This window comes from Gobio gobio (genome assembly GCF_949357685.1).
Source record: "Gobio gobio genome assembly, chromosome: 1".
Classification (NCBI taxonomy): Eukaryota; Metazoa; Chordata; class Actinopteri; order Cypriniformes; family Gobionidae; genus Gobio; species Gobio gobio.
Window position 1 is genome coordinate 13,266,481 of NC_137097.1, and position 18,020 is coordinate 13,284,500.

At 38.8% G+C, this 18,020-nt stretch overlaps 1 protein-coding gene across 1 annotated transcript in view; it reads left to right on the plus strand.

Moving 5' to 3' along the window:
• LOC307117103 (uncharacterized protein) overlaps window positions 1-15,880 on the plus strand; it is a gene marked incomplete at both ends in the record, with an annotated part of 204,966 nt that extends 189,086 nt beyond the window's left edge. Inside the window, 5 exon segments of the mRNA XM_079801815.1 lie at window positions 14,671-14,765; window positions 14,855-14,917; window positions 14,997-15,369; window positions 15,464-15,622; window positions 15,771-15,880. Of these exon segments, the coding sequence (XP_079657941.1) occupies window positions 14,671-14,765; window positions 14,855-14,917; window positions 14,997-15,369; window positions 15,464-15,622; window positions 15,771-15,880 (800 nt within the window).
• Between the last annotated feature and the right edge of the window lie 2,140 nt (window positions 15,881-18,020).

Consider the following 18,020-nt stretch of genomic DNA (forward strand, 5'->3'; position numbering starts at 1 on the left):
AGTAATTACATATTATTAAAGATTGTTTGTTTGAATATCTTGTTGTGTGCTTCTTTGCATTCACCCCATTACATTACAGTTTGTTTGTTTTTACAGGGTTTTAGATTTTCAATTTGAATAATATTGCGTAAATTACGAAAAATGTCAAATGAGCTGTTCTCTGATTGTTTCAGGAAAAGATTCGAAGCATCAGGAATGTTGAAAACAGTGCCATCTTATGGCAGGTCAAAAACCGAAATGTTTACAGCTTGTAGTTTTATCAACTAAGCAAAAATAAAAAGCCTGAAAATGCTAAAAACTGGGGCAAATCATACTAGCATGGGGTAAACTGGGGTAAATCATACTAGCGCGGGGTAAACTGGGGCAAATCATACTAGAACGGGGTAAACTGGGGTAAATCATAGTAGAACGGGGTAAACTGGGGTAAATCATACTAGAACGGGGTAAACTGGGGTAAATCATAGTAGAACGGGGTAAACTGGGGTAAATCATACTAGAACGGGGTAAACTGGGGCAAATCATACTAGAGCGGGGTAAACTGGGGTAAATCATACTAGAGCGGGGTAAACTGGGGCAAATCATACTAGAGCGGGGTAAACTGGGGTAAATCATACTAGAGCGGGGTAAACTGGGGTAAATCATACTAGAGCGGGGTAAACTGTGGTAAATCATACTAGAACGGGGTAAACTGGGGTAAATCATACTAGAGCGGGGTAAACTGGGGTAAATCATACTAGAGCGGGGTAAACTGGGGTAAATCATACTAGAACGGGGTAAACTGGGGCAAATCATACTAGAGCGGGGTAAACTGTGGTAAATCATACTAGAGCGGGGTAAACTGGGGTAAATCATACTAGAACGTTGTAAACTGTGGTAAATCATACTAGAGCGGGGTAAACTGGGGCAAATCATACTAGAACGTTGTAAACTGTGGCAAATCATACTAGAGCGGGGTAAACTGGGGTAAATCATACTAGAGCGGGGTAAACTGGGGTAAATCATACTAGAGCGGGGTAAACTGGGGTAAATCATACTAGAGCGGGGTAAACTGGGGTAAATCATACTAGAGCGGGGTAAACTGGGGTAAATCATACTAGAACGTTGTAAACTGTGGCAAATCATACTAGAGCGGGGTAAACTGGGGTAAATCATACTAGAGCGGGGTAAACTGGGGTAAATCATACTAGAACGTTGTAAACTGTGGCAAATCATACTAGAGCGGGGTAAACTGTGGTAAATCATACTAGAACGGGGTAAACTGGGGTAAATCATACTAGAGCGGGGTAAACTGGGGTAAATCATACTAGAGCGGGGTAAACTGGGGTAAATCATACTAGAACGGGGTAAACTGGGGCAAATCATACTAGAGCGGGGTAAACTGGGGTAAATCATACTAGAGCGGGGTAAACTGGGGTAAATCATACTAGAACGTTGTAAACTGTGGTAAATCATACTAGAACGGGGTAAACTGGGGCAAATCATACTAGAGCGGGGTAAACTGGGGTAAATCATACTAGAGCGGGGTAAACTGGGGTAAATCATACTAGAACGTTGTAAACTGTGGTAAATCATACTAGAGCTGGGTAAACTGGGGCAAATCATACTAGAACGTTGTAAACTGTGGTAAATCATACTAGAACGTGGTAAACTGGGGTAAATCATACTAGAGCGGGGTAAACTGGGGTAAATCATACTAGAACGTTGTAAACTGTGGTAAATCATACTAGAACGGGGTAAACTGGGGCAAATCATACTAGAGCGGGGTAAACTGGGGTAAATCATACTAGAGCGGGGTAAACTGGGGTAAATCATACTAGAACGTTGTAAACTGTGGTAAATCATACTAGAACGGGGTAAACTGGGGCAAATCATACTAGAGCGGGGTAAACTGGGGTAAATCATACTAGAGCGGGGTAAACTGGGGTAAATCATACTAGAACGTTGTAAACTGTGGTAAATCATGCTAGAACATGGCAAATCATGGTAATCTGAGGTCTATCTATCTATCTACTAACTAAAACTCAAACTATTTCAAACTTTAAACTTTTCAAACTATTTTAAACTTTAAACTTATCAAACTATTTTAAACTTTGAACTTATCAAACTTTTTCAACCTTTTTCAAAATATTTCAAACTATTTCAAACTTTCTGGTCCGGCTTTTCCAAGCCAACTTAAAGTTTGTCTCGACAAACTTTTTAATCTAGTTATTATTATTATTTTTCTGACCGCTAAATTTACAACTCTAACTCCTCCTAGAGCTTTAACTCCACATACTCCAAACTCGGCTCAGACCTTCAAACTAGTCTGACTCGGTATGACAAAATACTATCTTTAACCAAAGACACAAATGCAGATAGGCTTCTTAGAGGTTACTCAACATTTTATTGTGACAGGTTTCAAAAATAATGAATGAAATAATGATAGAAATAATGTCTCTACTGTATTAGAAAAATAAATAAATAAATACCTCCAAATTGAACAAAAAATAGCTCTCACAAACTTACAAAAACAAATAAAAACTAATATCTTTAGTTTTCTTCCTCTTTATCCTGTTTTTCTTCCTCATCCTCCTCATCTATATTTTGCTGCGGGCACAATTAAACTTTTTGGCGGTGTCAGAATCTAAGAAAGCCTTTTTCAGCAATGCACTAGTGCAATCCATGGACCTGTAGCTGTTGTGGTGTTTCACTGTATGAAATGACAATGCACCTCTGCTGCATTCACAGCATCCTCAGATTTCCCGGGTCTCACAAAGAACTCCGTCAGCTTTGTTGAGCTACTCTCACCTCGCACAGCTTTTTCATGTTTTTGGGTGTCCATGTGAGCTTTGAGACCTGTGTCCCCCCCATTGGACACCGAAACACATGTGCCAGGTTTGCACACGGTGCACGCAGCCTCACACTTGTCCCGACCGGGAGAGTAAGGGGGGAATTTCTTCTGTAACTTATTTGCGGGTAGGGTTGGTGAAGTTGTATGAGTGTTTATCCCACAGTGAGATTGGGATAGTCCCTGTTCTGTCTGCTATGGTGCAGTTTTTGACTTCTCATCCCGCTCCATATGCAGTAACCGGCGCATCATTGACCGGCGTGCTGGCGGCGTCCACACTGTAGACGGATGCAGATCGGTCTGAAATCTGCAATAAACAACACAAAGACATTATTTGAATCAAGACGGGAGAACAAGTGAAATAAGAAACATTACAGCTTATAGTTGTAGGGTTGTAGAGCCAGATGTATCATTTTTATATTGTATACCTGCTTAAACTTGGAATGTTAGGTTGGTGTAGTTACACATATACAGCACTGAAAATATGTGGAGTATGTTTAAGTGCAAAAGACGTTTCAATAGTTACTTTTACTCAAAGGACAATTTGTGTTTTTAAGTATAAGCCATAACGGCCTGTTTCTGCACAAACATTTTCATGGGTGGTAAATAAAATGTTATGGTCTGTAAATTTGCTTTTAAACAAAAGGGATAGTTTACCCAAAAATGAAAAATTAGTCCATGATTGAATCACCCTCAAGTCACCCTAGTGTAAATGACATTCTAGTTTCAGACATTTGGAGTTTCATTAATAAAATGTCCTTGGTCTTCCCAGCTTTATAATGGCAGTGAATGGGTGTTTCTGTCTTGAAGCCCATAAAAGTGCATCCATCCATTATAAAGGTGATCCACACGGATCTGGGGGATCAATAAAGGCCTTCTGAAGCAAATCAATGCATTTGTATAAGACAAATATAACGTTATGAAGTAAAATATCTATCTTCCGCCAGTCCACCTTCTGTATTGAACTTATGAAGAAAGTGTAGCACCTCTCTCCGTTTAAAATGCTTACACTACGTCCATTGTCATTCTAACAAGTCAAGTGGAAAACAATATTCTCAGATTATGTAATCGGTATGAAATGTGCATATGTGTGTCCACTGTAGAGATGATCAATCAGCATCGTCAAATTAATCTCTGCAGCCGAAAACACATAAAACATTATCAATAATTATTTTAATGTTTAGACAGTGTTTTTACACAACACAGTCAATCTTTGTTTGAAGACTCTTTATGTGTGCACTTGAGCGCTGATTAGGCTGTATTTAGGCCATTAAAGGCTCAGTATTTGATGGCTTATTAGTACAGGTGAATCAAAGTATTTGATTCAATTGACTCTGAGATTCAAAAAGTTCAGTTTCTCCATCTCTACTCGCCAGAGACTGAACTCGTGTTTATGATGAACTGATTCACGATAGAGGAAGAGAAATTAGACTTTTTTGTTACTGGTGTGAATGCGTTTTAGTCACACAAAATTTCCTTCATTAAAGTTAAATAAAGCACTACAATGTTACAATTAATTATTTCACATTGCTTGTAAAAAAAAGTAAAACATTGAACGGTTTCTATCAATTTAAACAGATTAAATAAAAAATAAAAATAACAAACGCAGGAGTGCAGACTTAAGCCGCGTTTCCACCAAAATTACCCGGAACTATTTGTACCATTTCTACTTTTTCTCCCCCAATTCTGCTACTGTCTGCGTTTCCACCTCGGTCTAAAGTACCGGGAAGATTAGGCAAATTAGTCCGGTGACGTGGGAATGCGCGCGACTGCTCCTCCCATTCACAGACGGACAGTAATCACTTTCGCGCGATACTGTCTGCAACAATAACAGAGGAAATGCAAGCAGTGCTGTTTTTGCTGGTTATGTATTGGTTTACTACAGAGGTAATTAACAAAACAGCAGAAAAGAGACGAGCACTGACACTAAAGCGTATTCTGAAAGCTCGTAAAGCTAGATTTAAAATTAGACAACGTATGTTATTATCAGCTATTACGGACATTGACCGTGAGATGGCTGAGACGAACGCTCGCCATCGGACAGAAAGAGCACGACTGGTAAGAAACTAATACATCAAAATAAACCAGAGTTGTGAATAATGTTATTTGGTGGGACAGCGTGGTTCCAACTTTCACCGAAGCACAGTGGATAAAGAATTTCCGGATGTCTAAGGATACTTTTCTGTATCTCTGTCGTCGCTTGCAACCTCAACTGGAGAGACATGATACAAACTACCGACAATTGCAATGGCAATTCAAAAAAGAATTGCCATTGCACTGTGGAAACTTGCAACCAACTCAGAGTACAGAAGCATCTCTCATTTATTTGGAGTTGGAATTGCTACTGTGTGTCACTGTACACGATTTCTGCTCATCTGTTGAGAAGGTACTCATGCAAGAAGTTATTCAGTTACCAAACACTGAAAAGCTGAAGGAAATGGCGACATATTTTGAGCGCAGATGGGGGTTGCCACAGTGCGTAGGTGCAATTGATGGGTCACACATCCCCATTCTTGGACCAGAGGAGCACTACAAAGAGTACTTCAACCGAAAGGGCTGGCATTCGATCATCCTGCAGGCTGTTGTGGATGGAAGGGGTTTCTTTTGGAATATTTTTGTTGGAGCGCCAGGGAGCCTGCATGATGCCAGAGTGCTGCGTTTGTCAGGCTTGTGGGACCTTGTGGACAGGGGTTTGTTACTACCAGATGTAACACAGAACATTTGTGGACATGATGTGGGGTACTATGTCCTTGGTGACGCAGCCTATCCTTTGAAGAGCTGGCTGATGAAACCTTTCACTGACAACGGACGACTGACACCCCAACAACTTGTGTACAATCAGAAAACAAGCAGAGCCAGGGTGGTGGTTGAGAATGCTTTTGGCAGACTGAAGGGCAGATGGAGGGCATTGCTAAAACGAAATGACTGCAGTACACCCAAGGTCAAGTCCCTGGTGATAGCATGTTGTGTTCTGCATAACCTCTGCGAAATGAATGGTGACGAGTTCAGAGAAGAATGGGTTACGAGTACTTTAAACCAGCCTGACGGAGCTCTGTCATCCACTGTAGAAGCTGAGGGTCTCGACGCATGTACAGGTCTAATGACGTTTTTGACTACAATGTAGTAAACTTCAGTGGCACAAGAATAGAGATGAGTGTTTTTTGTTTTGTTTGTTTTTTAATGGGAAAAATAACCTTTAGAGGCTGCAATGGACATTTTCTATGCTGTATACACCTGTTGTACATTGTTTAAAGTGTACCTTTTGATTTTAATAAAAAAAAGTTTACTGCTGCATCACGCTTTGGTTTTACATTATTCTGTTAACAGTCACCCCCCATTTGGGCAGAGAGAGCATGAATTACATGCTTTTAAAAATGATTGCTGCTAATGTGTCCTTGTGACAACACACATAACCAAGGTATCAGACTCAGAATTGTAGACTGACTGTTTATATGATAGAAATGTATAAAAATACATAAATATTACACATTTGTATATAAGGAAGCTAAAGCCAAGTTGTATTTTTTAGCATTGTTCTTTTTACAAGGCTTTGCCATAAATATAAAACGTCATAAGTGACTTATCAGGTTGTTAAACACATTACCAACACTGCTTATTTAAACGTACACTTTTACCTGGTTTGACCATTTTAATGCAAAATGGGATGATGGGCAATCCAGAATCTGAATGTGTTGTAATAGCTCAATTCCAAAACAAAAGATTTTCTATAAAAGGATAATGAGGTTTCAGTCATTCATGACAGATGTGTGAAAAGTTAATTGAATGAAAACAATAGACTGAATTAAGCGGTTGAAAGATTAGGTACTAGACTGCAATTATTTTATAGATAAGATGCTTATCACAATAACATCTCTTAGCATTAAAAAAAAAAAAAATAATTACATGACTAGTATTACAATATGCTTCATTAAATGTATAATTTTAGAGATTTCTTCCTCAAGTTTGAAATGAAGCAGGACCACACTTATGGCTTCACTTAAGTTGTGGTTATAAGTTATTATACTACATTCACATAGTTATACATTTAAAAAATATAATATTTGGGTTTTCTAGATATGTTTATGTGCATATTCAGAAAGACTTGCGAGCAGCAGCCCTTTTATTTGCTTCCTACACTATATTAATATAATTAGAATGTGGTAACAAGCAGTATTTGTCTCTACATGTTGTTTACATCTTTACAATATAGCTTGTGTTGAAGGTTAACTTCTAACCGGCACTTCAAACTTTACCGTCAGTGCTAAAATTACCATGGAAATGAAAAGACACAGTGACATTTTACACATTTGACTTTATTTTAAACAGATTAGCTCTTACAAAATGAAAATAAATTAAATAAAAGTGCGCAAAGACAAATAAATTATTAGAACAATAAAATGAAAATATAAAATGTGAAAACAACAATATATATATATATATATATATATATATATATATATATATATATATATATATATATATATATATATATATATATATATATATATATATATATATATATATATATATATTAAAAAAAAAGTGTATTTTCCAGTAACCTGTCCAAGAGCTGTGCAATATATGAAGTACAAATGTGGTAGTGCAAATGCTTCATTCAAGCGGCTGGTCATTGTGGCTACTTCTTGAACGACTGGACAAACTGTCCAAGAACAGACAGAAACCCGGTCTGAAAGTCCCTCTGCTGCCGTCTGCTTTCTTCCGCTTCTGACTGGTGGAATGCCAACTCTTGCCTCCTCATCTCTCCTCGGCCTGGCTCTCAAGTAACAGCTGCATATATTGGTCACGCTGTTCTTGTCCATGCTGCAGGACGGTTAGCATCCTCCATGTCCCTCAGTGCATCAAGAAAGTCACAGTCCCTTTTCCTTTTCTCTAAGTAGAAAAATTGCACAGAAACACATGGAAATTAATACACAAGGCAACCATGAAACAATAGAAACCATCAATTAATTATTTAAAGTGTTTTCACCACAAACAATGAACAATTGTTTGCCCAGCTTGAACAATGCCCAGTGTGCAATTTTATCATGGGCAATTTAAGTTTACAATTAAAAACAACAAAACTACTCAAAACCATTAAGGATTACGAATCAGTTTTTAAATATATATCTACTATCTATATTTAATATTATCTACATAAAATGATAATGAGAATACGGCTGTAAAAGAACGTTGTGTTTCAGCGCGTTTGTTGAGGGAAGAATGCGCCCACGGAGTTACACCTTCATGACAAGCACAGTCAAGTTCGCTTGTGCATTCACAGCCTTTTGTGCCATTGTAAGTTGTAATATTATATTTATTATTCTGTGTATATAATCTCATATAGGATGCGTTTGGTTGAGTTAACTAACGATGCAGTAAAGCACTTCATTGTACCGGTCTTTAGCTTCAGCGCGCGCATTTCAAACAGAAATGCACAGTATTAATAACTACTGGGACTGTCCTGTACATAACACTGTAATGAGAATATTTTTGTTATAAACGTTGTGAATTCTCTGGGTTTAGTTGTTGTGTTTCAGTGCGCTGTTGTGGGAAGCGTCCACAACGCATTCTGACCAGCACAGTCAAGTTTGCTTGTGTATTCGCGTCATTTTAAGCACATGTAAGTCATAATTAGGGATGCACCGAATCCAGGGTTCGGGTTCGGATTCGGCCGAATATTGGGCTTTTTGACTGGGTTCGGTTTCTGCCGAACCTCAGAATTTATTTCCACCGAACCCGAACCCTAGGCTTGCACTATGTGCGCCCCGCTGGTCGAACTTAATGACGCCGCTGTTGAAAGTGAAAATGGAACTCATGAACAGAAAATGTGGCATTATACTTTAAGTCAAAAGAAGGCGATTCAAGTTGAGCTACGCGTTCAATTTGCAATGCCGATTTGTCTCGTGATGACAAGGACCCTAAACAACAGCCGCTGTTAAAACATTTGCATATGAAACATCCGAGAGAATACGAGTTGTGCATGAAGGAATCTACAGACAGCAGCCAAAAAGTATTTTATTTTACCGTGCAAACAGCCTATAGATCTATAGATCAGATAAAATATAAATAAAATAAATAAAATATATATACTTAAATAATTACCAAATTAAGATGACAAAACGAAAATACACTGAATCCGTTAGCTTTGAAGAACCGGAATTAGGTAAATAGGTAGATAATATACTATATATCTTTACGTATATAGCATACTATTCTCTTAAAACCATAATTTCGTTATTTTTATTAACCCAAATAATGATTCATCCGCTAGGTTGCACGTGAGGGGGAAAAAATAGGTTCCTTCCACTTAAGAGTTGAGCTCTTTTTATTTTAATAGGCTATATCTCTTTACATAAATACTATTTTCTACTTTAAAAAAAAAAATAACTTCGTTATTTTACTAACCCAGTGTTTTGTATGTGAATGCTGTTTCACGTGAATATAACCACAGGAGTGAAGCACAAAGCTTTGTTTAGCCTAGAAAGGAAATAATGGTCAGAGAGCTCTTTTTCATTCGGTTTTGCTATCTGGATATGGTCACTCGATTTTCCGTGAATTTTAACAATAGGCCTAGTCCATTTTATCCCAATGGACATGGACATCTCGTTTCTTTTCCCAACTCTTCACTCGCGTCGCACCCATTCGCAGGGGATTATAAACGTTTCTTCCTTTCGTTTGCTTATAATTAAGTCTATTATAACTATTCACATCCTTTACTGTGGGAAAGTATAAAAAACACTGTAGGACGAATACCTTTTTACTTCAAATTTTATTTAACACAGTTTGTTCTTGTTATTAAACTTGTTAAGGCACGTCAAGTTTGGTTTATTTGAATAGCGCATTTCACACACACGCCGGTGATTTTAGTTTCGTTTTCTCTGGCAGTGAATAATCACATTGCCTAAATGTCTTGACCCTGTGGAAGATAAAATCCGCTCTTCAGACCTTCCTCAGAACAAGTGTTGCTTTGCAACATCAGTAGAACATATGAAGACGAAGATATTCGAGAAGGTGTAGGCTATATTCAGTGTCCCATTCCTCTCAAAGCGCAGAGCGGTAGGCTATATGACGCATCTTTGCGGGGAAATAGTATGAATCAAATATTTTTCTAACTAATATTTAATTTTCATATATTCTTGAGGTAACCATTATTTACTGAAAATCGTTTTTGTTTTATAGGCTGTGTTGTTTCACTGACGGAAGTGCTAAAATAAACAAGCATGCTTATGGATGTTTCAGCCTCAAATGATTTCAAAGTGTAGGCTATATAGGCTATCTGGCATAGACTACAGTATTTAAAATCGCATATGCATTAGTTACATTCTCAATTTAATTTACAGAGCAATTCCTGCTAAGTTTATAGTTTAACTAATACTATAGAAGTGGATTAGTGTGTGTCGCAGACTCGCAACAGGGGCGTGGCATCACGATGGTGGCGCTCCATCTTGATGTCGGCACAACCCTAGCGCGCGCCTCCTGCTCTCCGTTGGGTTGTTCTTTGAAACGACAGAGGACGACTCGGGGTAATTTTTCTATAAACCATCATGAAATAGCGGCGAGAAGAACATACACGACAATGTTTCCTTTAGTAAACTTGACCAAAACTGGTCAATAGCACACTGCTGTGGACGTTGTTAACTTCATTAATGTGTTTACTGTGATAATGGACTGCGGACGGGAGTAGGATTCGGTATTCGGTTTCGGATTCGGCCGAATCTTAACCAGTGGATTCGGTATTCGGCCGAACCCCAAAAATCTGGATTCGGTGCATCCCTAGTCATAATATTACGTTTTTGTAGTATAAACATCTGATTAATGTCATATAGGATGCGTTTCGTTAAGTCAATAACCCGCAGTGCTTCACTGTACCGGTGGACATCTTCAGTTTCAACGCGCGCTCTCAAACAGGGGAAGAGCATCCACAGGAGTTATAGGTCTTCACCAATGCGTGATTTTGTGCTAATATAAGTTGTAATATTATATTTATTTTGTATAAATATCTGATTGTTCTCATATATGATGGGTTTAGTTGTTAATTAACCTTCTAAACGCTTCAGTTCACGGTTGTTCGTTCATTCTCTCCAGCTTCAGCGCGCGCTCTCAAATAGCAACATTATTCCTAATAGACTACACTAATATTAAAGATGTTTACTATTACTGTAATATTAAACATATTTTATTCAAAAACACAGAAGCCTTATTTTTAATAACTAGCACTTTTATTGTTCTCGTATCATTTCCATCAACAATACGGTTTGATTAAAACCATTTCCTTATTGTCCGCACGGAGGCTATTTAATGCACGGCACTTGCATTCTGATTCTTTATTATGCAGCCTGAGTAATACTGTTCAATAACTTGTTTGCATTATTTAGGTATATTATTTTTATTTTTTTAGGCAATAGAATTTTTGGTAACATTTACTAATAAGATTGCATTTGCATTAAAGGGATAGTTCACCCAAAAACGAAAATGTGATGTTTTTCTGCTTACCCCTAAGGCATCCAAGATGTAGGTGTCTTCGTTTCTTCAGTAGAACACAAATGAAGATTTTTAACTCCAACCGTTGCTGTGTGTCACTCATATAATGCTTGTCAATGGGGTCTAATTCTATTAGAGTAAAAAAAACATGGACAGACAACTTCAAATTAAACCCCGCGGCTCGTGACAACACATTGATGTCTTAAGACACGAAACGATCGGTTTCTGAGAGAAACCCAACGGTATTTATGCAAATATATCACCTCATATCAGACGAACGCTTGAGCTCTGCAGACTGCCATCACTTCCTGTGAGTAAATTCAAAATTCCGGCCGGGTCATAGATATATATACATAGAATCATCATTAGTGCCTGCGTGGATCATGGCGTGGATCGCTCGAATGAGGAATCTACGTATACAATGGCTTGCTGAAAACAGAGCTGTTTTTGACCAGGTAAAATGAGTGTTTTCTTACAATACTAATGAGAATTTTTAATTAAAGTATACTACAAACTTTTCATTTAGACACTAAAGAATCATATTAACTTGTAAAAAAAAATGCATTATATGACCCCTTTAAGGGTCAAGATCAAATTCTCTGCATCTCCTGTGCTGCATCAAGCCATCCCATAATATCCGTCATCACTTAAATTAATGCACGGCTCAGATTAACTGTACAACATGTGTGTAAACCTCCAATAAAATTATAAAGTAATTATTCCATCACAAATAAATCGCTCAATCAAGTGGCTGTCTATAGTATTATACACAACATTGTAATATTACATACATTCTCATATACATATACAATATAAAATTTGTATATTTTATTATTTAAAATTATTATTATTTCCCCTGGTTCAGTAATGAACTCTAGTAATAAAGTAGCAGTGGCTGGGACAGATTTTAGATGCAATCTAATCCTGTTTACATGAAATAAACTGCTCGCGAGCAGGTTTAAGCTCACGGACCTGTTACTATGACAGCAAGTCCAGGATGAGCTTCGAAGAACCAAACAATCCAAGATCATGCCAAATCGTCAACAATCAAATCCGGCTAACTGAGTTAGCGACGAAGAACGGACCCCAGATTTGCGATTACACACATTTCCCTCAGCAAATCCTACACTTCAAAATAAAAGCCCAATTAGACAACTTGGATAGCTATATAGCAATATTTTGAAAGATAATATTTAAAGAGCTCTACAATTGAATGCTTACTAGTAACTATTTCAAATAGAGTGCTCTGTTATTGCATTTTTACTAGTAACAATTGAATTGTAGAGCTCTGTAATTAAAAATGAATGGAAGTCAATGGAGACATATGAATAGTAAAAATGTATTTGTAGAGCTCTCTAATTGGAATTACTAGTAAAAATGCAATTACGACGAGTAAAGCTGGAACAATTTAAGCTAAAACGGCTTGCCATATAAACAAGGAATGTCACTTGTTTATGAATAAGCATTTTTTAAACCCAAATATCAAAGAGCAACATTCTACATTCCGAGGCTAACATTCTATGACATCACAGTGTGCTTGACACGATCTAGACTTGGAGTGAACATCAGTGCTATTGCTTCAGTGTGAACAAGCTCATGAGAGAACTGCCAGCGAGAACGAAGGATTTCATAGAGAACAGCAATATTTGTCTAGAGAAGATGTCTCAAGCTACTTTAATGTCAAGCTTTATCTTACATTCCACAGGTTCAGAGCTTACATTCTGAGCTGTGCCAGTATAAAAGACTTTCACACGATCAGCAGCCAAACTCTGGACATCTGCTTTCACCATGAACACTAGAGCACTGTCTCCTACTGTAGCAGCTATGGAGAACAGCTCAACAGGTGAATATAGCTCAGATTCATATTTTCACACATAAGGTTTTTAAACACAGGAAATATATATATATATAACTCATTTTAAGGCTCATTCACAAAAAGGCACTCATTCACAAAAAGTGAAAAATATTGAAATATTGATCAATTTTGAGGTTTTAACAAAAATGAGTTAATTAAGCCCTCGTCTAGAGACCCCAATGCTCCAAATAGCAATTCAATAAGAGTAGATTTTTTTTAATAGAGAATGTGAAATTAAGAAAATCTCATTTTTAAAAATGTGCTCATTTTGCCAGCACGGGTCACATTTATCTTTTAATTTAATTAGATGTCCATTCTATGAAGTTACTTTTGCTGTGGCATTCGTGTTGAATGTCAAATGTTTAATTAATTAAAGTAAATGTAGTAACTAGAAATCCTTTTATATTATTATTTTAGAAACACAATCGAAAAGCAAGAAGAGTCGCCTTTCTCAATTCTTCAGAAACTCGTGGCTGGCTATAAAAAGTCGAGGGAAAGAAGAAGTCCCTTTACAGCCACCGTCTGACACAGATCCAGCTGATCCACAGCCGGGCCCGTCCCACCTCAGGTCAGCGGCTCAACAGGATAAAACTGATCCAAAGCCGGGCCCGTCCAGCATCAAGCCCACAAACTGTGACGCAAATCCAGCTGAAGGTGGGTCTACTGTCATTTTATTCCTGTTCTTTTGTGTCTTGGGATCTAGCCTCAGTATTTGATTTATAATATCTGGAGACAAATTCTAACTGTTCTGTTTCTGTTTTGGGGTTTTTAGAAAAGCAAACAAAAATTAAGAAGAAAGACAGCAGTACATTCTTCGGAAAAATGTGTCGGACTGTAAAAAGTGCAGCAGTGCAACTCATAAAGCGCAAGAAGACGGCTCCACTTCATCCACAGCCCCACACGGATTCAGCCGATCCGCAGCCGGGTCCATCTGTACCTGAGCCACCGGCTTCACAGGATACGCCTGATCTTCAGCTGGACCCATCCTTCTTTGAGCCGCCGGCTTCACAGGATACGCCTGATCTTCAGCTGGATCCATCCTTCTTTGAGCCGCCGGCTTCACAGGATACGCCTGATCTTCAGCTGGATCCATCCTTCTTTGAGCCACCGGCTTCACAGGATACGACTGATCTTCAGCTGGATCCATCCTTCTTTGAGCCACCGGCTTTGCTGGATCTGACTGATCTTTTTCCAGCTCCTTTAGCATTTCCAGAATCTCCAGGTGCCGATTCAGAGCGAAGCGAAGATCCAAGAACCGTCTCTTTCCCGGGACCATCTACCCGTGAGTATTTCACCTCTTGTCTAGTTCTAGTCTAGTTTTTCTTAGTAAGCCTGTGTATTTAAACTCATGCCTTATGTCTAATCCTTCATCCGGCATTCCCAATATAATGTGTCATGTTAATGAATCCATTATTTTCCTGAAAGAAATATGATTGTAAAGATTATCCTGCATATTTAGACTCCAGGTCTATGAATCTCATATATTAACATGTTTGCATTTTTGCAGTTCCATTTTCCGAACTTTATGAAGTGGAAGAGGATATTGGACAAGGATACTTTGGCACTGTGCGCAAAGGCATCCGTAAATCTGATGGCCAGCAGGTACAATCACTCTTGCTGTGTTCATCAACTGAACCGTATAGATCAGTGCTTTCATCAAGTGCACTTAATAACTTCTTTTTCTTTTACAGGTCGCCATCAAATTCATCACTAAGCGTGAAACAGGACGGTATTCAGACCGCTATATCGATGTTGTAAGTTGCACATAATGCATATATTTAAAATATCTTAAATGATAAGTCAGCTAATGGTTTGTTGACCTCTTTTCTCCAGCCTGGGGTTTCTGAGCCACTGTTTGCAGAAGTGGCTCTTAACCTGCTGCTGAATCGGCCTCCGCTAAGCCCCTACATCCTGCACATGCTGGACTGGTTTGAGGAGGAAGATCGGTTCATCCTCATCCTGGAGTATTCACAACCCTGCAGAGACTTGTTCAGATTCGTCTTGAGAGAAACGCTGAGTGAATCGCAGGCACGTACTCTGATGTACCAAGCGGTGCTCGGAGCCAAGCACTGTCTTGACAGAGGCGTCTTCCACCGTGACATCAAGTTAGACAACTTTGTGATCAACACAGAGACAAACCAAGTCCAACTGATAGACTTTGGCTGCGGAGAAATCGTCAAAAGTGTCTATAAGGGTCAATTTATAGGTGAGTTGGCCTTTTGTGTTACCATAGCCCTAATGAGATGTGATTTGTGGAAATGGATATTTGCTTAACTTGAATATCTTTTTTTTATGAACAGGATTTGCCTGCCCACCTGAATACTTTGCGGACTTTGAATATGAGGCGGAGCCGACAACAGTCTGGTCTCTGGGCATTATGATGTACAGAACGGTGTGCAGATGTCAGCCCTTAAGAAATGAACATGGCCGTCTGAGGTTTGACTCCAGAGTATCCGCAGGTGAGAGAACTTACCAAAAACACATTGAGTATCAGCACAATCCTGTACATAACACATGCTACATATTTCAGAACCGATACATGACAACGTTAGTTTCTGGACATTCAGTGCATACGTGAATAACCAGCGCTCTTGTGAAACCTTACAGAATTCCAGGATTTGATCTCACGGTGTCTGGCTCATGAACCAGCCGAGAGAGCGACTATGGAGGAGATCCTGCAGCATGACTGGTTTCAGCAGAACAAATGTCCAGAGTAACTCAGGAGTCAGGTAGTATGACTTGAGAGGTAAGGCAGACGATGACAGAAATCACTTTTGTGAAAGTCAAATCAGTGCTGTCATGAGCTTTTCCTCACATTTATCCCTTCTTCAGATGCTTCAAATTGGCTGTGGTGAGGAAAAACAGCTCAAATCATTCAGCAGAGAGTCAGGGCCCTTCAGCTTAATTTAAGGGCCCTGGCACACACAGCGAACGGTCGGCCAAAGTTGGGCCGTCGTTGAGCGTTAGTCAGCTTAGTATTTGCGGCATGATCCGCATCATCTGCACTAATCGAACCTCGTCTGGTGTTTTTTGGCCGATTGAGCAGGTTGAATCGACAGGGCATAGTCAGCTTTCATCTCCGCTAGTTCTTGGTTTATAACGGAGAATTATGCACTGAATTTGAAAGCTTCTTACTGGATATCCCAGCTCTTTGATCGAGACCAGTCCGCGTTTAAACCTGTTCTGAGGTCGCGCTCCGCTGCCTATTAATGTCCGAGCTGATAAATGGTCTGCGCTGTGCAGCTTAAACAAGTAGTGTTGTTTCATTTCACGTCCGTCTTGTGCAACAGAAATAGCAGTGCTTATTATTTGAGCAATAGCATCACTGCGACCTCTAGCTAAATTTAGTCACACAGCAGGTCGCAAAAGGTCTTATCCCGCTCAGACACAGATATTGCGCTCGTCAATCATGTGATATTGATTAACTATATCATGATATAAATGTGAGACAAAGACTCTCTGTGACGGCACATTGACACAATATCCTCAACAAATACGTCTCTGGCGTGAATTTCAATCAAACTGGACAAATATTCGATCTAATATGACCTCTGACCTGTAAAGTTGCCAGAATAATAATAATACACTGCTTGTTAATTGACCAGAGGAGAACTGGCACCCTGACGGAGCCTGGTTTCTCCCAAGGTTTTTTTCTCCATTCTGTCATTGATGGAGTTTTGGTTCCTTGCCACGGTCGCCTTTGGCTTGCTCAGTTTGGGGACACTAAATATTCAACTATATTACTGACATCTCAGTAATATGACATAATTGAGTGGAAATAAATATGTTGGCCTTATGTGGCAGCAATGCGTCACCATAGCAGGTGAGCTGTAAATGCAAAAAAAACATTTCAAAAACAAAACCGTTTCCATTGCAGTTTTGCGAAAATTGCCTTTTTCGGAATGCCTGAAAACCCACCTCATGTGAGCGTAAAAACTTTTTTGTGATATATGGGAGTTTTCGCGAAATTGACGCGCTTCCATTGGGCGTATTTACATTTCGCAACTTCAATTTGCGCAATTTGAAGAGTAATGGAAACGCGGCTAGTGTTTTCTCCAGAGCGGCTGTACAGCCGAATCAAGTTCTGTTGCATCATTTTCCTGTTAGCACTTTGAAGCTGCTTTGAAACAATCTGCATTCAACACAGTCGTGTGATTTGGGAACATTACAGGTTCTGTGGTGAATCAGCTGAAAACAGCCGCGAGCATGTAAATACACGACAAGGTAAATTGGAAAACGCCAATACACACACTCTAGCACATCCACAATTTACCTTGCAACTACTAACAGTGAAGAGCGTTTGGAAGAAATGTATTTATTAAAAATGTTGCTATTATTATTTAGGCTACATTAAATATTGCAAAATATAAATCACTTTTATAATTATCATTAAATAAATAAATCATAAAATTTTTACTTTGAGTAACTTGTCGGTTATTTATACCTTTTTTGGCTGACACACACACACACACACACACACACACACACACACACACACACACACACACACACACACACACACACACACACACACACACACACACACACACACACAGGCATTTAAATATGGTTCATTAAAAGAATCGACTCATGACAATGATTTATTCATGAAAATCAGACATTGCTATTGAGTCTTGGGGCAGGTCTCGATTTCTTCACTTTAAAATAACAAGGATGGTGTTTTTTCAGAAATGTAGTGGAGTAAAAAGCTAGATACTATGCTTTTCAAAGTAGTGAAGTAAAATTCTCCCATAATAAAAATTACATAGCAAGGCATATTTATTGCATTGTCATTTAGTTCTCCTGTAAATGCACCCAACGTTATGAACCGCCCGGCACATGACCGACCTTCAACAC